Source organism: Anticarsia gemmatalis, chromosome 1 (genome assembly GCF_050436995.1).
Source record: "Anticarsia gemmatalis isolate Benzon Research Colony breed Stoneville strain chromosome 1, ilAntGemm2 primary, whole genome shotgun sequence".
In the NCBI taxonomy this organism is placed as follows: Eukaryota; Metazoa; Arthropoda; class Insecta; order Lepidoptera; family Erebidae; genus Anticarsia; species Anticarsia gemmatalis.
The window spans coordinates 10,228,071-10,248,554 of record NC_134745.1 but is presented as its reverse complement, the minus strand read 5'-3'; the positions used below and the strand labels follow the sequence as shown (position 1 = coordinate 10,248,554).

Sequence of the window (20,484 nt, the reverse complement as noted above, 5' to 3'; positions counted from 1 at the left end):
ACCACCCGTTGATGACTCCCTCCACGTTGAGCATGGGCACGATCTTGAACACATACTTGTGGCGCAGCGCCGAGGCGGCGGCCGAGCTGCCGAGCAGGCAGGCCAGCGTGCCGTCCATCACCCACGACGCGTTGCTCTCGCCGGGGTGCACGCGCGCCGTCAGGAACACTATCTCACGATCCTGCGTACAACAGTTCATACGTGTACCGCACCGAGCACAGCCAACATATCTTACATATCTTCAGAAATAATATATCTTCAGAATCTTTAGATAGTTTGAAATATCGTTTTGCAAAGATACAAAGCCTGTTACTTTAGCTATTTGAGAGCAAAATTAAATAAATATATTTAGTTTAAAACATACATATTTAACATAGACAGCGTTACACATTTTATTACTGTCTTTAAGTATGCATTTGATCATTGCGGTAATCACGCGTGTATACACAATAATTTGGTTAATAGAGAAATTTGTATAAAATCAATAAAACTGATAATATACATATATCAATCAGAAGTAAATAAATTGTCTTGCAAAAGAAACTCTGTGGATTGCAGTTCGACCAGTAGTACTGAATGTTGTTAATAGATACATTAAAAAAAATATTGTGAGTGTTTGTACCAGCGTGCAATCAGCCGGTATGCAAAATAAATTACGTAATCTGGCATTTGTTGAAGAAAAAAGCAAGTGCAATCCTGAATAATCACCCTACAAACCAGTTAACTGATTCAGTAACGATTCTTCAAAGTTCAAACTAAGTTATTTGAACAACGTTGCTCGGTCTTTTTTTCTAACATATTAACTAGAAGAATTGTACCAAGAAATCATTACATGTGCAAGGAATGGTACAGATTGTGCGGTAAAAAATAACATGTTTATTGGTATTCGAAGTATTATGTGTGGACATACCACTATGGGATTAGCGGGCGTGTCCTCGGCCGAGACCGTAAGCAACGGGACCTCGTTGTTGTTAAGTGAGTAGCAGAGAGGTTCCGCACGAAGGTACGACCCTGTGGGCATCTGCAGGCTCCACTGCCAGATGCGAGTCTGAAGAAAAAAAAACGATTTAACATAATCAACAACTAGTTTCAGAAAGCTTGGTTAAACACCCTGAGGAAACCTTGGCATCGCCAAGTTAAGAGCTTCGGCTAGTTACCTCCTGTAGATTGTGTTAATTAGTAACGATCTACGTGTGTTCTATTCCAAGCATACATTTTTAAGTCAATTCCCGACAGCTAAAATATGCTTGGAATATAAAGATTTGCTACTCTTCTACATTTCACAGGTGTTATTGGAAACAAGTACGAACCTGGGAAGAAACCCCTTTGAGAAATAACGTCATGATTTCTTTCAACATCTTTATATTTCAGTCAATTTACATAACTCATTGAATTAACACGTTAACTTTAATTGTGATTCACTATGCTCAAAAGTAAAACATAATAAAAATCCGTTTCGCGGGCTTAAAATTTCGGGGATGGGACTTTGTATTGTAATAAGTATGTAATTTATTGAGGGCATGCAAAGTCCCCAACCACTTGACCAGCATGGCGGACTAAAGGCATAACTCCTCCCTCGTTTGGATGGAGACCTTTGCCCTGCAGCGGGACAGTAATGGGATAAAAAAGAATTCGTAATAGCAAAATGAGGATTAATTTACCATCATCATAGAGTAAGTGAAGGGGAAGTGGTAGGCGAGGTAGACCACGTCGTTGGTGTGAGGGAACTCAATATTGAACGTCACTGTCAAGTAGCACTTGTTGTGATTCTTCTGGTTCGCGTAGTGGTAGCTGTTGCGATAGTAGCAGATCTCGGAGCCGGCTCTCACCCAACCTGAAATAACACATCTGTATTTAAGAACCAAATAAATGCTTGACAATCAATAAGGTTACATTGTTAGAGCACCTTTTTAAAATCTTTTTTCGTTATTAGCAAATGAAGACAGGAGAAAAAGGAAGTAATACAGTGTATTTACCTCGAGGACTGAAGGGATATGTAAAAAAAGCCTCTACAAATACATAAAACGCTTATCGCTTGTGTTCTATCACTTGGATAATCTGCCTTTTTTCCTCTTTGTTCTCGGGCTTTGTATAAAAAGCTAATAATAGTTATAATGCCCGTACTAAATACTCATTAGCGTAGCAAACTTCAAGGTTTATGGTAGACACGATCATTTTGCAAGTTATCGATGAGACTCAGGCATAATACATTTAAGGCTTCAAAGTACACCGCAATGACATCGTTACATTTAATATTCTACTACAAATCTTACTACAGCCCCTTTACAACGTCATTTAAATGAAGACGGATCGCCGACCATTTGATAATAAACGTGTTTGTAGAAAGAAGCTTTCAATTATATCATTATAAAATAAAAACTGGATTTTATACATATATTCAATGTCACAAGAAAATAAAGCTTCGTTAACGAAGTTCCACATTTTTATCGGAAAATGTGTTTCATTATAGGTAGTAAGGTGCGGCTGTTTTTTCGATATGTATACAGCGGTACTTTTCAATACTATGTTAGGAAATCTTGTATGTACAACTGAGTATAACTGTTCGTAGTTCAGACTCTACGTGTCTTTTAAACGTCATTTATGTGCAGATTGAAATGAGGTGGTAAATGGCGAAAAGCCTACAACTGCATACTTCACATTTTATAGTCACACATGCCATTGGAGACATGTGTGTAGTTAACGTTTATATTACGGGATAAAAGGCGGATCTCGTTTTCTATCGAACGCTTATAGTATGAAATTTATTAGATTAAGAAAATTTTATCGGTAAAACAGTAATCCAAGTGATCCCGTTGTAGGTGCAAATTTTCACCCACACATTAGTGATATCACAAATAAATTTACTATCTAACTATGTGTTTTGATTTAAATATTTACTTAGCATTTAAATTCAATATTTACTTAGAATTTTACGCTCGTCATAGGGTACTAGATACATTTATTGATTTATCTAGTACATATATTTCATGTTTATGTTGTAAAATTGTAAAGTACCTATAGATTTAAGTCCTCTATAAATGTAACTATTGTAACTATTTGTGGAATAAATGAGAGAAAATATTTTTAACAGATTTTTTTTTGGTATTACATAAATAAAATTATGAAGAACCTCGTTTGAATAACGTTGAAAAAGGAGAATGAAAAAGTATCTACCTGGCCTGCCATTGACGGCTTCTTTCACAGAATACATGACAGGTTTCATGCCGAAATTGAACTGGCTGTCAGACTTCTCGCAGTTCACGATGTTGAAGATGTAGGGTCGGCCCTGCTGCATGTTGCGGACTTCAAAGTAGAACCACTGGTGGCGCTTCGTCGAGTTCACGTCAGGCATCAGGATCAACTCGTATTCTCTCGGACCTACCTGAAATTATACATCTTGGCGAAATACGTATAATTTAAGCATGAAGAATGATAAAGCAGTTATGTTGAGCTTGAGTTTTGAACCGTAGAGCGTAGAATTATTTGCAAAGTTAAAAAAGGTGTGTGGATTTTGAAGCTTAATTTTTTTTTATCCGTTGTTACTGGTGCAGCTTTTTAAATATTCGTTTTTGTCGAAGGGCAAAAGTGTTGCTATTTGTAAATAACTAGATATTGACTCAAACCAATAAAATAATGACTTACCTGAATAACTTTCCTCAAATTTCCAGACTCAAATCGGGACTCGAAACTCAACCGTGACGAGAAGCTGTTGACTTTCGTGATCTCTTGTTCATCGCTGTTGCTGAGGAACAGACTCTCTGCACTGAAACTAAACAACAACATATTAATATATACCCGTTTTCAGTATTTCAGTTATTTAGTACTTCTATTACAAGAACCAGTTTGTTAATTTAAGGATAGAAAGTTAAATCGAGCACTCGGGAACATCGTAGCTTCTTATCAATGAAAGAATTTACTAAATCAGATTAGTTGTACCAAAGATTAGCAAGTAATAAACCATTTTTATAATCTTAGTGTAGAGGTAGAATATGGAACATTGAATAACTTAACCTAGTTTCATGGATATTATTATTATTTTATTTGCTTTAAAACATGATATGGAAGCTTTGTCTAAGTTGGCTAAGGAGCCGAATGCTTAAACACTAGTATGCGGTCACCCATCTAATAAATGTTGGTACTAAACTTGCTTAATCTGCTGATCATAATCTTGTCTGTTTTCTGTCTAATTTGAAGTAGATATTTTCGATATAGGTACCTCTTTTGTGCGGCAGCATCGTTGTTAACGTTCGTGGTGTTAAGAGTGTCCAGATCGAATACAGTCTCGTTCATGTATGCTTCTGGGTTGATCGCACGATCCACACACGATAACAGCTTCATTCTGAAATCATTTACAATAACAAATTAATTTAACTCAACAAACGACAATTTAAAATTCTTCGATGGCATTGTGGCCTGTAGAGATTATGGAAGTTTGTAAACATAAATTAATAGTAAGTTCTGTTCGAAACAATGGTCTTTATCAAAAAGTACAGTTTCATTGATAATACAAATTGTTTAAAACGATTATTAGTACAAATAAAGATAATGGTAGTACGTATTACGAGTATTTTGAAAATCCATTTTCAAACGGTGACTACAATAGACGATGCGTGTCATCACTCACGCGAGTCTTTTGTCTCGATACAAAAATAGACTTCAAGTCATTTTAAAATATTGATTTATTTTTGCCACAAATTATTCCCAGCTATTGCGGGTTTATCACATTCGTCACGATATCATGACGTCATTTAAATAGTTACCTGCACGCACTACGTTCCATCTTGTTCAATGGTTCGGGCTGGTTGTATCCCTGACCTCCCATCATGTCAGGGTACGCGACTTTCACGAACGGTATCACACTCCTCACCCTGGACGATATGGTGCAGTACACGGATTCATAAGAACTGTATTTGGAAATGTCTTTATGTATTTTTAACGATGAACACGACGTTGTGGCTGGAACAAGTGATTCGGTTAAAATTGTTTCTCTATTTCTATGATGATCTTTAGTAAGACTAACCTCGGCTTATTAAAATTTTAAACATGCAATATACTTACAACTGCTTTCGTGTACTTTATGATATTGTAAATAGCTTGGAAGTTGAGAGCTACCCATGAAATTGTCACTATCAGAGCTCACTAAAGCTGCATTTAATGTAAGGTTTAGAGTAGAGGAAACACTCTTCTGTCCACCAGCTTGTGACAGCAGAAAATCTTCTAATATAGATCCTCGAGAATTAGACCGACTCTTCACTAGTCTTATTTGTTTGTTGTATGAACCAAACTCTTTGAAATAAATAAAATATCTGTAAAGAAACAAATTTCATAGTCAGTTGGATAAAAATAAAATGAATTTTGTTTTGCTTGTGTAATCAATATGTTTCGTTTTTCAATTGTTTTTTTGAAACATATTTCTGTTGTAGATTTAGGTACCTTATAGCAAAATAAACGATGTTCAGATTTATCGATGTTTTTAAGTGTATCAAAAATAATTTAAGACAATAGATATTATAAAATCAAAAGCTATATGTGGTATTTTAAGAGACAACAACCATACATACTTTTTTAAGTCTTCTATATCTCTCTCATTAGGATTGATCCAAAGCGAGCTTTGTAAACTATCGCCGCTTTTGGCGTTAAGAGTCTTTTCGGTAGATTCTTCGGTGGATTCATTTTTTATTTCAGCCTCATCGAAGTCGATGTCTGGGAACTCATCGATACCTTCCAGATCATCGGGACCGTCATCATCGAGGTCCGAATTTACAGTTTTAGAGTCCGAATTCGCAGCATCTTCTTCGTCTTCGTGACATGGCCATGATGTGTTCGTTCCTATAATCAAATATGGTGTAAACGAAAAGTCGAAACTTTTGTATAGAACTTAAACACAATTGTCGAACGAATATAAAACGTACCTTTAAGGATTGGATTCAGGTTAAACGTAGCTGGACTAGACGCGGGTACAGGCAAAGCTTGATGCTTCAAGCACAACGTTATAACCGAACACACTCTTGCCAGGAGTCCATCAAACTCCGGCTCATCAGGACACTGCGAGCAAAACCTGTGCAGTGTCTGTACGTGTTTCTTCGTACATAGCGCCCGTCGACCAGCCTCTGAAAATTATAACAAAACATTTACTCTTTTAAGTCCTTTCCTTATTGCTTTTTGTATTAGGCCGCAAACTTTAAAATATTGCATCAGAATAATATCGAGTATCCTTCGAAATAACTTCATGCTGTTGGCTGTCGTGTGCTGTATGAATTGATTTACGAGTTGTCATTAGCATTGAAACAATCCGTAAAATATGGGCTCTTTACCTGCAACTGAAAACTTACTTTACATTTAGAACATTTCGTATACGTACTGATATTGCAAAGGTGCTGCAAGGTCTGGAGGATGTGCGCGCATATCTTGAGTCTCATGCGTCCCTCGTAGCGGTCCCACCGGTCGAACACCCTGAGGAGCACGCTACAGAGGCCTGTCTTCACGATCTGCATGCAGCACACCTCTGTGTGAGTTAGGCACGTGAGACTCGACCGACATACACATGACGCATTGGACATGCAAACATAGACTCGAAACAGAACATAACATAAATTCATTAGCGATGTAAACATTCTCAATTTTGTTGGTAAAGGTTGTGTTGCGTGTAAGAGTGTCACGTAACATAATGTTTTGTGGTATCGTCTGACTGTGACTTATGTTGTGTAGCGTCTGACATATTCTTTGCTATCTATTGGCGCATGAACACATTTGTACTATATAAACACATATTGGTCATGAAAGTAACAAGTATTAATCACAAAATAATAAAAACCTGTATTGAATTGGACATTGTAAACGAGTTCTCGTTGTGGCGTTGCAAGTTGTGTTTTGTCGTTTCTTTGTAGGAAGAAGCTTTTCTATAAATTTAATAAAATAAATCTTAACGTGAGTTCACTTAACTATTTTTACTGAAATAATCGATAGCGTCGAGGCACAATCTCAGTCTTGCGGTTGGTATGAAACCGAGGCTCACTAGAACACGCTCGTATGTTGATATTATCCCATCACGGATCAGGATGGACGTAGTGACCGCTGAAAAAGGTAATACATGTTAATCTAACAATTAATGTAGTTTACACTGTCTCAAAGTAGCTAATGGAATATTTCGATCAATACTAACGATTTTTCGCCAACTGTTTCATAATCACAAGTAGAGGAAAAATCAACTTATTGTCTGTAAAATGTCCTTTCAATATAAGATGCATTGTTCTCACGCAGCCAAGCATTCGTACTTTCACAGCAAATTTTGGATCTGTAAATATTCAAACAGTTTTTTTATTTGATTTGAGTACTTGTGCATTACAAAACAAACAATATTGAATTTTAAATAGATGCTGGTAACCTCGAGAACTAATGGGTGCAAGTATCCAGAGTAGATCTTGTAGTACCAAGTCTGTGCCAGAATGCCGGTCCCTTTTGTCGTGTATGGTGCCGATGACCCTGCGTATGATGACTTGTGTGCCCTTTATGGATATGAAGTCCTGTGCGCACTGGTGCCGTGACAAGTTGTTGGCTGTAATCAACCGCTTAGGTTACGCTAAGTCCGTACCTCTCGGCGCGAGCGAGGCGAGGATCCACACAAAGTCCTGCATCATCAGCTCGGTGCCAACGTTGCCGTCCCGTTTCCCGTGTGTAGTTATCAACGTGCGGATCACCGCCTCCGGCCCGGTTATTGATATGAAGTACTGTAAGCATTGCTGCCTCGCGAGGTTGTTCGCTGAAATTACCCATTTTGAATGTTTTTGTAAGGCTGGATTGAACATCGAGGAAATTGGGACTCTGATCTCAATTAGACTTTTGGTTAGAAGCTTGACATATAATTAGGGAGTTTTAGTAATCATCTGTTTTTGCTCTGCGTCAGACAAGTCTCACGAATATTGTATAGCAGACTATTAAGTTACCGTCTATTTTTTGCGAAGATTTACGTTTTAACTAGGATAGGATATCAGTTGTTATTGTTATTAGAATTCATAAATCCAATGTCGCAATACCTATGTTAATTTGATCGAATACAGCAATGTGGTGAAACGACAATTGTATTGACAATAGCTGCAACATTAATCGTAGCAAGGCCGTGTTGTCAACTAGTCCAATGTCACCTGAGTAAGCTCTTCTTAAATGTCAGTGGGTAGGACAAGAAGCACTAACTCGAAGATATTTGTTAAAGCAATGTTTCAAATGCCAGTGTTGCTCAATATGTATCTCACGTGCAAATTGCGATCGATATACTTTTACTGAAGCGCAATAAATAAAACGTTTTATTAGCTAAATTATTAATTAGTTTTTACCACTCTAAGCTTTCAGACTATTAGTATCATGCTTTTATGTAGTATAACGATGATTCTTAGACACCAAAGTCTTTAATTTCATATGATAAAATACGGTAGCCAAATTGATTTAATATTTAGTGATAAAATCTGCAACCGCCGTCATTGAACAAAGCCGAAAGTGACGTGCATCTATTTAAGTACAAAATATTCAGTACGTTTCCTGGTTGGTGCAAAACTGAAAATATTTATTGCAAGTTGTAGAATGTTCTAAATAATTTTGTTAGACATGTTGACAATAGTCAAATATTTACATTTTAAGTCCTACTAGTTTGTGCTTATTTAAAATTAGTACGCATACTACAATTGCCCGGACATCGATACTTGGACCGTCTGGCACCAAAATATATTTACAGATTTTATTCAAATCATGCAGAGTATATAAATCCTGTTTATTATAAAATTAGTTTGTTTTACGCAATTAGTTCAATAAACCCAGTGTATATACAAAGCGGCACACACTAACATACCCTTTTTAACCACGGGTGCTTTATTCTCTTTGCCTGACTTTTTGGTTTCTTTCTTCTTCGGCGCTTCAATGGGAACTAATTTGTCAAAAATAACACTCTGTATAAATTTTGCGTCATTCAAATACTAAACGTTTATTCTTTCACATTTGTTTAATTACCGTCGTAAAGTGCAACGTTTAAGAGCTAACATTCAAAATGGTTACCTTGTCCTTTAAGTCAACTTAGTTACGAGTATGATGAAACAGCAAGATGTAATCTGCGTATGTATATGGCAAGTTGCTGGCCGATATAATATACCAGCGACATTAAAAACATTAAAGATTATCAAGTTCTTTATGTATGTCATTTACCTGAACATTTTTTTCCTTTTCCCTGTTTTAAACATAATGCTTCTCTTAATATGGCTGTGATGTATGTGGTGGTCGCTGTATCCCTCGAGTTCTGCAAATGATATTAATTAATAGAAATGTGGTCTAATGAACATCGCTATAAATTTTCTTTGTACTTGCATATAAAATAAACTCACTTCCAATATGGAAAGTAGCATCTGTATGGCTCCTGACTGCTTGTTCCATAATTTGTCCAATGTGGTCTGGCGAACATGTTTATCTGAAAATAAAAATATGAATGTAATAAATCAACTTGTCTGCTACACATTGAAATATGTTCGGTGGGGTTTATAAATTCAGTGACAATATATTTTGCAGCGAACGGCAGATTGTAGGGTCGTCGACGGTGCGTGGAGACTATTAGAGAGGGCGTCCTCGTGCGTGCTCGGGCGCCGGGCGCGCTGCGTCAAGCGCGATGACCGTGCGTTTGTGACGACTGGCAACAACCTGCTTCCGTGACTCTTTTTGTTTTGATATCAATAAGTGAAGCAGAACAGTGGCTCCCGAGGTCGACTAGTGATCTTTATGGAGGATAAATACCACGATTCCAGTATAATTGCACCGCGGGCAACTGGGTGTAAACTATATCGATTCTCTCCGTCGAAACCGGCGACAAGTTTAATTAAAGCGTTAATAAAAGTAATTATTCGTAAGCATTTGAACGTCCTTTCTCGGACTGTTATTTTAATTTTATTATAGCTTTGGGCATATTTCGAGTAAGTGCAATAAATAAAGTTCTTCAAAGGTCATAGCACTCTCCTTTAGTAATTGGAACGGAATCTGGCTAAAAGGAAAAAAATACTGCCATTATCGTTATATTTAAGTATCTTTGAAGAAACAAGTGCTTGTTTAAAAAACTATCAAACCGAAGTAAACAGGTAAATGGGCTTATATCAAAAGAGAGTTAAAAGTCATGAGTTTGATTGGCAAGTGGAAGAGATTTTAATTAAGGTTGTTTACGTTATACAACGACAATTTATTTTAACAATGCACATAATTAAATTGATTATCTGCTGCTCTACACTACAGTTTACTCTTATACATATTTATTTATACATCCTATCATCAGATTTAATCATGTCATTGTCTTAATCAATGTAGGTATGAGCTCGAGCGTACAGTAATTTAAATGTACGTGTGTAGAAAAGTCTTGATCGGTGATTGAGGAAGTTGCAATAAATTAGTTCAAGTACAGTGTTGTTTATGTTATATCGAAATGTTGATCGTGATAGGCTAGTGGGGTAGTAGTGACAATGACATGCCGTCTCGTTGGCTCTGGCTCGCCGCCAGCGGGGCACGCGCGTGTGCACCGCGTCACAGCTGCGGCCAGCGCGGAACGGCATGAGCACACTCTAAATTCACCGGTTGCGATAATTTCTAGAATATGCTGACGCCATGGCAACATACGGCTACACAACACAACACCGGACGTGAGACGCCCCGATACTGCGTAATGATTGAACGCATGAGTGCATCAAATATATCATGTTGTCTTCACATATAATTTCTATAAACTGTTTGGACAATCACAAAAAATTCTAACAAATTTCCAGGTCTCTTTTTTATTTACATCCGCTTATAAAAAGTGTTTAAGAATAAAAACAGTTTTACAACTCTGTTTACATATTAACATACTATGATCTATTTCATCTTGACAAGCTAATAAGCATTGATTTACATTTACATTAATCGAAGCGTCGTTACATTATATTGACAGCAGTATGTTGTATCAAATTGGCTTCAATCGGCGGATCTTTTTCGTATTTATTATAAGTAGAGATCAACATATACATCCAAATAATATACACAATTAACAACTATATAGTATGTATAATATAAAGGGTATGCAAATTGATGTCAACATTGTTGAATACTATTCAACAATTGTACTTTACTGCTCTATGGGCAATAGAGTGCCATAAAATGTTTTTTACCGACGAATACATTGCAGCCACAATGTAGAGGAAACGGAAAGTTTCAATAAAAATTGTTTTGAAAATTACATTACCATATAACTGAAGAGTTTATTGAAATCTAGCTCCTGATTGCGACTTCGTCCGCAGGGCAACAACTGGTCTATTCGTTTCTTTGCACTTATTAAATCCAAGGCGTTCGTTAATTTAAGCTTTTGAAAATATGTGTGCCAAATTTCATCAAAATCCATTAAGTAGTTTTTGCGTGATACAGTAACAAACATTTGTCCATCCGCAGAAACATTTTCATTTATAATACTTGTAGGATAGTGTGCATTTGTCGAGATGCGTTCATGTACGACGGTTACACTACTCATTCCGTACGGTGCCAATATCAAAATTGTAAACATGTCCCTGTCCACAGCTGGCATATAATTCATATCACATATCCAGATTAGTGTTACTGCCAGCCTTTCTGGTTACATGGTATTTTAATTACCCATATTTTGACTATTGTAGTACTGTTACTTATGCAAATGTTTGCAAATTGTTCGGTACAATATACCTAAGCTAAAGATTTTTTTCTCTTGTATCTTGGTTATTACTTTTAGGCTTGAAATATGTATTTATCAACAAGAATTCCCTCATGTGTACCATTTAGGAGGCTTCGGTAGAGAGTGTAAATGTCTACCAATTTTTTTTAAACAAGTTTACTCAAAAACAATGAAGATTGCAGACGAAGAATAACCGATGACGACGTTCAATTATAATTAGAAACCTTTTCTTTATTAATAAACTTTTGTTAACGGAATGTCTGACACTGGTTCCCTATGAATAACTAGAACATTGAATGCACACGACTAAATATAAATAGGATTAAACTAGGCCACACTTTGGTACCATGTTTTAGCAATAAACCAAATCGAAATTTGTTCTGCTGTTCTGCATAGTTTGTGCATCGGAATTCGTCCCACGGTTATCAAAGTCTGGTGTTTATCTGATCTGAAAAGGCGTATTAAATCACTGCCAACATAATTTAAGCGGCAATCCACCCTCGAGTGATAGCAATTATTTATTACTGACGTGTAAAAAATACGCTGCGTTGTCCAAATTCTGGACACCGGTAATTGGTTACATTCGTTGAAATTTTGGCTTTCATTCAACACTCGCGCTGTTGTTCCTTACCCACACGTGTTGTCGTAGAAACAATCGTCTTAATTATTTCAAATGGAATAAGATTTATGGGCTATTAGTGGGATCATTAGCACATTATTGAGGGCCTAATATAGTTCCGCATACTGTAAATAGGTATTGAAAATAATAAATCGACTGCAAAGTAGCGTGGAGTTGTAATGAATCTAAAACAAAGTAATTAAAATGGCTGTAGGGCGATGAATGTGTAAACAATCTATTTGTCAAAGGATTTTCGCTATAATACCGACTAAATGCTAATGGCTACTTATTTTTGTATTTATGAGCCAGGAGATTAATCCGTAGAATGTAGTAACGTGAGACAATGTTTTTTTTTAATTTTCTGTTAGGGTTTAACTAAAGAAAACGCAAATACAGTAAGTTAAATTCTATATTTAGAATCATTGCACGTTGTAATATGATATTTTATTATCACTGTGAAACACGGTAGCCCTATGAAAAAGAATCATATAAAAATCTGGATCTAATAATAATTGTTTTTTGATAAATGTATTGCCGTCGAATTTCTTAAACTTCTGAACGCATTTATACCCTACAAAAGGATACCAAATGTGCATGATATTATCTCGGAGTAAGTATTTTTTATTATAATTTAATTCTACAGTAGGTACCGGGACACTTAAAAAATACTTAAGCTCAGGCACAAAGCTCACTAGCGAAATTGCTTACATACATACATACATACATACATACATACATACATACATACATACACATAATGTATAGTAGAGACGGGAGTGCCGACCGTCTGACCAATGTCAAGGCGAAACTTGATTTACTCCATCACAAAAATAGACCTGCCTGCGCAAACATCGCTTTAATTGTTGCGCTTTCGATGTTTTTATTATGCATGCGCTCATTGCTCAGATTTTTCAACGACGTGATAATAATATATTGCATCCAGTAGCTCAGTAGACTTTTATAACAGTTTAAGAAGTCGTATATCAATATCAAAGAGAAGAAATCAGAAATAAAAATGATATCTTTGATTGAATATCGTGAAAGCGCGATAAGTATTATAAAAGTAATTTATTACTTGGCAACAAACACTTAACATTCGTCCCTCTGAACAAAGGCTGTCGGGAAATGGTACGAAGTGTGGGAACTTCCCCCTGGTACTGTTTGTACCAGTTGTAATTGAACAATGGATGATAAGTTTCGAATATCGTTGTATAAATTAATGGGCGCTATCGGTGTAGGCACGGCCGGGGCGGCGGGCGGCGTCTTGGCCGAGGGCCCACTGCACCAAACCCTTATTTTATGAACGATTCACACGCGATACTGCTGCATTGATGACACCTTACTCGCTGATTTATTTCGCCACAGCGAGGCTCAGGTTTTATAGGTTTGAAAACACAATAAATACCTCCGTGTCACACCATCCAAAGTAAACGAAACGTTATAGCAGTCAAAACAACTCCGTCAGCCAGTGTGAACTACCTGCTTGAAAGAAAAGTAACAAAAACAATATCAAATGAATCATTCACAAGACTTGGCTGCATAATAAGGTTGCTCGAATAAAGAAAAGAAAAAAACATTAGCCTACTTGGCGGAGGCGAGGGAAATAATAAATACCTACTTGAATTTTGTGTACACGTAATGCAGCTTAAATTTTGTGAAAGAGTGTTTACGAGTCGATGCCCTTACGTAGTGGAGGTTCACCCCTAATGGCACACGCGAGTCGTACAATACAAACGTAAGTTTTCTAAATAAGTCATGTTAGGTTAGGTTCACACGCAATGTGTTTCACTTGCTTCAGCTCATAAAATCAAAAGATGTTTTATCGCCATAAAGTTCAACGATGTTTGTATAAAGCTGAAATGAACAGTATTTATATTTGCTCAGTTGACTATAAATAGATTTAAGATTTTTTGCTGACTTTTCCTTGTGATACGACGGAATTGTGTGTGGAAATCATCCAAAAACAAAGTGTTTTACTTTTTGCGTAATAGGAATTCAAGAAACCCAATAGCAGACCTATCTATATGCTAGATTAACTCTAGCAATTATTTCAAGTAACTGTTGTTATCGGCGAAAGGTAATTTAGTGTTGTGGTATCCATTTTGTAAATCTTATCACGGTTAATTTATCGCTTCCATGTGTAGAGACTATCGGAGACGTTTACCTGTATATTCGATGTATTCCCATCACATTTAGGGTAAACTGAGGCATAATAGTTTTAAACGTAAAGTTTCTGTTACTATGTATTTCCCACTTCATCGAGTTTATTATTATCGTAGTAATTATGAAGTATAAACATTTCATAGAAGTCTTTTAATGTTTCAAAATATATAATATTTGGATTACTGTCAACTTTTAATTTCTAGGCCGTTTGAATACAATTTTATATTTGAAAAAGACAGATTTATCATCGTTACAACGTTTTTATAAAAATCATTTGAAGCTTGTGCGTAATTAATAACCTCTCGACGAAAGAGCGGATATCTAATCTAAAATTTAATATAAACGTTATACTGAAGTTTTCCATAGTAATACTAACTCGTTATAAAAACATAGTAAGTATATTTCCTTACGATGGATATTTACCCAGATAATAATGTAAACTGTATGTAGTGTGACAGATATAGCTAATTGGTTACTCTTTACCCAAACGTTTTCACTATACCTGAGGAGCTATTACAGCAAATAATAAAAAATATACATGGCATAAACAAGGCACAGTTCTTTCCGATACCTTTTGTGCTATTCTTAGACACCATCTTCACTACAAAGGTATCTCTTTGTAGTTAGACTAGACTCTAGGAAAAACAAAGCTCTCCGAGTGACTTCACAGAATATTCCAAATTAAGGTCGCTCGTTTTGTAATTAAACCAGTGACAGCCCAAATAAAACTTTATTCATGCCATCGCAATCATTAATCTAAAGAATTTAAGTTTGTTTTATCATTTCCTAAATCACTATTTTTGTAATGACATCGCTTTATTGCCTGTAAAAGAAACTTTTCGAAACACTGCGTAAGTCAACAATTGGGTTGATAGAAGAAAATAGCCTATTTAATCGTGGCCGTACCAGTTACTAGTTTGTTGTAACTATCAAGGAATATTAAAGGGGAATTAGGCCAAAATGTAATGGTTAACACAATAAAGTTTGAATGGACCTATTGACTGAATATAATGGAACAGGAACCAAGTTTAAAGTGCGTTTTTGATGGGCTGAAAGCTATTAATTCTTCTTCGTCACGCAAAATCGTTTCGAATGTGTAAGTTTTAATTTTGTTACAAGTTTGATGTCAAGGTTTCAGAAGTAATAAAGAACTTTAGACGCGTTAGATTCGATAGTTAAATGTTTAAGTGCTTCCGGTCTTTCTGGTTTTATATCACTCTGAACTGATAGAGGTTTTAGCCTGCTCAGTTTATTTTGTTTCCATTGACGTTTATCTGTAATTATGCTATTCTATTCTCGCAACAAATGCAGAAATAAATATTTTTAATTCTTTTAGTGACTTTCATGTTGTTCACTTCAAATATGTTGTCTTTTTGACATACTAATTGAGTGAAACGCTCAATTTTTTGCTGTTCTAAGCGAGCTTCAATTATCGCTTTTGTTTTCTCCCACTGGGTATTAGTGGGATATGCCGTCAAAATCCGCTGGATGGCGAACTGCCAAAATGCAGTCATAGACGTACTTAGGTACATATGTTTGTAGGAACAAATAAAAGTTAAAACTGAATGAGATTGTAGCTACACGTGGTAATATGTACACTCTTATGAATTTGGTCTAGACCAGTGGTTCTCAACCAGTGGTCCGCGGACCACCAGTGGTCCGTGGAAGTTAAAATATGGTCCGCGAATGATTGTAAAATTTAAAATTTTCAGGATGATTATTACACTTCTTGTTTAATATTCTAACATAGTGGTCCCTGCTAACAAGAATAATATAAAAGTGGTCCCGGACTAAGGAAAGGTGGGGAACCCCTGGTCTAGACGAATAGATTAGTTTATTATACAGTATCGATACATATCGTGTATCTAAGATGTCTAATCTGTCTACAGTTTAGTGCCAATGTTATGTCTGCAGTAAAACATTTACTGCATTGTTTCATGAAAGAGTAATAACATTAACAAAATATACATCTCAAGAGGTCGTGGGCCTGTACACAATATTGAAATTTGTGGGCGAATAACAAGCTTATGAAATATGACTTCCGTTTCCGAGTACAAGTAATATTCATAATATTTATCCCGAAACATTTTACGTAAAAAAATAAAATAAAACTCAAGCATTATCAGCCTAGTTATTCTTTCGCACCAGATGCAGCAGGATACCAGTATTTTACATGAAGCGACTGCACATCAAACCTCCACAACCCAGTTAACTGGGTTATAACACGACACCCTTCGGTAAGACTGGTTGTCAGTCCTTCAAACTAGCAATCAAATTCAAGTAATGGATAACTATATAATATTATGACAGACAAAACAAAACAGTCTTGTCAAATATCACTCACGTTATCACCAAAATACGCCAGAAAAAACACAGGAGGGAAAATACGAAGTTTGTTTGGGTTTTTTGCACATGATTCATAAAGTTCAGCCAACGGATTCAGCAGATAAGAGATATTTCTAGTTACATCCGTCACTCAAGATTATGCGATACCAGCCGATCGATACCGGTTACTTATCAGTAATTAAGAGTCATGAGCTATTTTTATCCACTAGATAGCAATCAAATGTTAGTGCTCAGGAAGTACAGGAACTCAAAACAAAACCTGATGAATCATTAGAATAGCCGGAGATTACAATTTTCTCTTTGAAACGGAGATAACAGATTTTGAAGAATATAATAAAACAATTTATTGAGTGTAAGTGTGCCACGGACTTTGCTTTTCCATTTTCACAACACCTTTTTTGCCGTTCCACTTCTAGTAAACATAGCGTGATGGTAAATAGCCTATAGCCTGCCTCAATAAACAGACTATTTAATACTAAAACATGCACAAATAGGTCCTGAAATTATCAAACATTCAAACAAAAAAACAAACAAACTCTTCAGCTTTATTTTACTTGTATAGATTAGATATAATAATATGAGAGATAACATCAACTGGAGCTAATTATATTTAAGTTTGAAAGCTCACGAGCAAATTATTCATTTATTCAAACACTCCTAGAACTAGGCTACATCGTACTAGACAATTTCTAATACTATTCCGAAACCTTGAAAATAGTAATCAGAAACACTATCAATTTAGAATTTATGTTACGCCGTCGTCGGGCGGGTTTTTACATATTGATAAACTGCTTGTTAATACAAATAGCTATGAAACCTAGTATATCAGATAAGGGTTGTCTCACCGTATCGTGACACCGGATAATACCATACGTATTTAATATCATTCGCAATATGAATGATAATCATACTAAGCGTTAAATTCTGTATGAAATACTGCTTGTGACGACACTGACTGTTTTATCGTATCCCAAGGGCTGCGAATGATTTAAGGATATTAGTTTTATCTGAGGTTATATGTTATGTACAAATAGCTATGTTTATTCTTGATGCATATCAGATAGTATGTAGATTATCGTGTTCTTCTCAATGAACGTGCTTGAAAAATGGCGCTAGTTTCCTTGTGTGACCGTCAGGTTTAATTTAAAATGTGAAAAGGTTTCGAAAAAAATAATTGTTAAATTACATCTTATAGTAGAGAAGCCGGAGTTAAATAAGCAAATTATACAAGGAAACTAATGAATTCATAGCTATTCTGTAGACCTTAATAGGACAATTTTGAAGCCACGAATTTGTGGAACGACCATGAATTTCATTACAAATATGATCGTATATTTTTTAGGTATAAGTCCTATTACTTATGGCAAAAGAAACAGGATGAACACTGAAAAATAGTCTAAAGACCTAATACGTAAACGCACTTCACATGAGTGTTGTCATTTTTATTTATATTTTTGACTAGCTGACCCGCGCAACTTCGCTTGCGTCACTTAAGAGAATAAGTCAAAAAAATTCCCCGTTTTTGTAACATTTTTCGTTGCTACTCCGCTCCTAATGACTGTAGCGTGATGTTATATAGCCTATAGCCTTCCTCGATAAATGGGCTATCCAACACTGAAAGAATTTTTCAAATCGGACCAGTAGTTCCTGAGATTAGCGCGTTCAAACAAACAAACAAACAAACAAACAAACAAACAAACAAACAAACAAACTCTTCAGCTTTATAATATTAGTATAGATTTCAAAACTACAGCCACGGGAAAAATACTAAAATAAATATTAATATAGAACTTATCAGTAAAGTATCAACGTGATGTCGAATGACACTCACCAGTACTAGACTAAAAGATCTTTATCATCTGTTTTTGTTTCCATGCTCGGTACACAAGCACTTTTTAACCTTAAAAAGTTCACGTTTACTTACACCTGACTCTTACAAGGGACTCTGTCCGCGTGGATTGTAATTACATATTATGACTTCATTATCCGTATAGATTCTGATCCCGTGAGATATTCTGGACCACAATTAGCATATGTCCTTTCGCGGATCTCAAACTATCTTTGAGCTAAATTTCACCGAAATATGTTCTGTAGCTTAGATAGAAATTTAGATAGAAGAGGCAGTTATTTTCGCATTTATAACATTAGTAGGAATGTACGTCCTCATTATATATGCAACCCTTGTCGCGGCCATTCTACGGATGGGTAACCGGCTGATCGCATTATATTTGAACTGAGAGTCTCCGTGCTGTTAAGATAACAGTTGCAAAGCCATGACAAAGGACTTTTGGGTGGCTTGAACAACTTTGACACTTTCACAAAAATATTATAATATTATAAAGCTGCAACTCATGTTGGCAGCAAGTAAAGCCCTCCTGGGACCCAAGATAAATTCGTTTGAAACCCGATACCCATTAAAGGACTTTTCCAGACTCTTCGTATCGATTGCGGTTGGTCTAAAGCCCTTGTACAAAATATTTAGGTGCGGTTATATTTTCTTCATAACTCAACCGACGTAATTGTAGCAATTACGCGCGTATTTCTTTTGATGTTACATATTTCATAATTAAGATTGTTATTTTTTGTTAGTGGTTTTCATGAGCTATTCTTAGGTACAATCTTGGTATTTTCACAAACTTTCCGACCGTGCGACACTTTGGTAAAAGTATTGATATTGTGTATCAATTTGAATAGTGGCAAACTTATTTTTATAACTTTAAAGGCTGTTTCTTTGTTTAAATCATTGGTTCAAAAAAATACGGACCCCTTAGCCTTCTTTCAACAAAGAGGTACCTATAAGGTAAGCCATTTTACAATAACCAAATATAGAGTTGGCAGTGTTTACATATTTTTCGGGACATATTTGGCAAACTTTTAGGCATGCATTCCATTACAGATATATTTTTTCTTGACGGCCCATATGTGTGACAAAACATTTTATCACCGTCACTAATTAATGCTTGAGATATTTTAAGGCTACGCAATGTATTCGAAAGCCAATTTGGGATGCAATGTGCGAATAAAACAATCATACAGTAGTATACGGTAATATACAGTATACATATAAGTTTGTTCAAAATCTGATCTTCACCAGCAAAGAATATCAACATATTCGTTGGTCCTGCGTTGAATCAGCTGGGTAAAGCCGAAAGACTATTTTGATACCTGGATGTTGTCTACGTAATGCCACACGGATTGACTCGCTTTCTTAACTGTTAGTACGCAAATTAGCCGTGAAAGTATTACTACGTATTTATAGTATTCTAGTATGTAATGGTAATGTGTAATTCTATTTGTTTACCGTGTGAGGTGAGTCGCGAGTTGATTCTCGCGGTGATGGCCCTCGCCACCTCGGTGGAGTCGGGTGCGCGCTGCTGATGCACCCGGAGTCGCTCGAACAAGCAGTCAGCCGCCGTCTCGTCCGCCATGCGAAACGCTGAATAACAAAAAATATTAAGTCATTTTTTATATGGTTAGGTTATACATTACTAAACAGTAGGTACTAGTAATTTCTTTATTTTGAGTCCTGATGTTGAGAGTGAGTTCACATCGATAGTGGTATAGTAGATTAATAGGAAAAGCGTGAGAAACTTTGATTCATGTAATTTACCACCCTGTAAGAGTGAACTATTCCAACAATTCTGTCGAGCAAACTACATCG

The 20,484-nt window shown here is 36.0% G+C and overlaps 1 protein-coding gene across 1 annotated transcript in view; it reads right to left on the bottom strand.

Annotated features, from left to right (window-relative positions):
• The window catches only part of LOC142981723 (cytosolic carboxypeptidase 1-like), a 55,221-nt gene that overhangs the window by 31,626 nt on the left and 3,111 nt on the right, over positions 1-20,484 (bottom strand). The window contains exons 3-20 of the mRNA XM_076127856.1: positions 20,125-20,259; positions 9,366-9,448; positions 9,190-9,280; positions 8,840-8,914; positions 7,592-7,759; positions 7,163-7,294; positions 6,943-7,074; positions 6,362-6,505; positions 5,913-6,110; positions 5,562-5,829; positions 5,059-5,306; positions 4,761-4,956; positions 4,217-4,339; positions 3,643-3,769; positions 3,175-3,382; positions 1,662-1,834; positions 911-1,048; positions 3-181 (exon numbers count right to left, since the gene is read on the bottom strand). Of these exons, the coding sequence (XP_075983971.1) occupies positions 3-181; positions 911-1,048; positions 1,662-1,834; positions 3,175-3,382; positions 3,643-3,769; positions 4,217-4,339; positions 4,761-4,956; positions 5,059-5,306; positions 5,562-5,829; positions 5,913-6,110; positions 6,362-6,505; positions 6,943-7,074; positions 7,163-7,294; positions 7,592-7,759; positions 8,840-8,914; positions 9,190-9,280; positions 9,366-9,448; positions 20,125-20,259 (2,818 nt within the window). The remainder of the gene's footprint in view (positions 1-2; positions 182-910; positions 1,049-1,661; positions 1,835-3,174; positions 3,383-3,642; positions 3,770-4,216; positions 4,340-4,760; positions 4,957-5,058; positions 5,307-5,561; positions 5,830-5,912; positions 6,111-6,361; positions 6,506-6,942; positions 7,075-7,162; positions 7,295-7,591; positions 7,760-8,839; positions 8,915-9,189; positions 9,281-9,365; positions 9,449-20,124; positions 20,260-20,484) is intronic.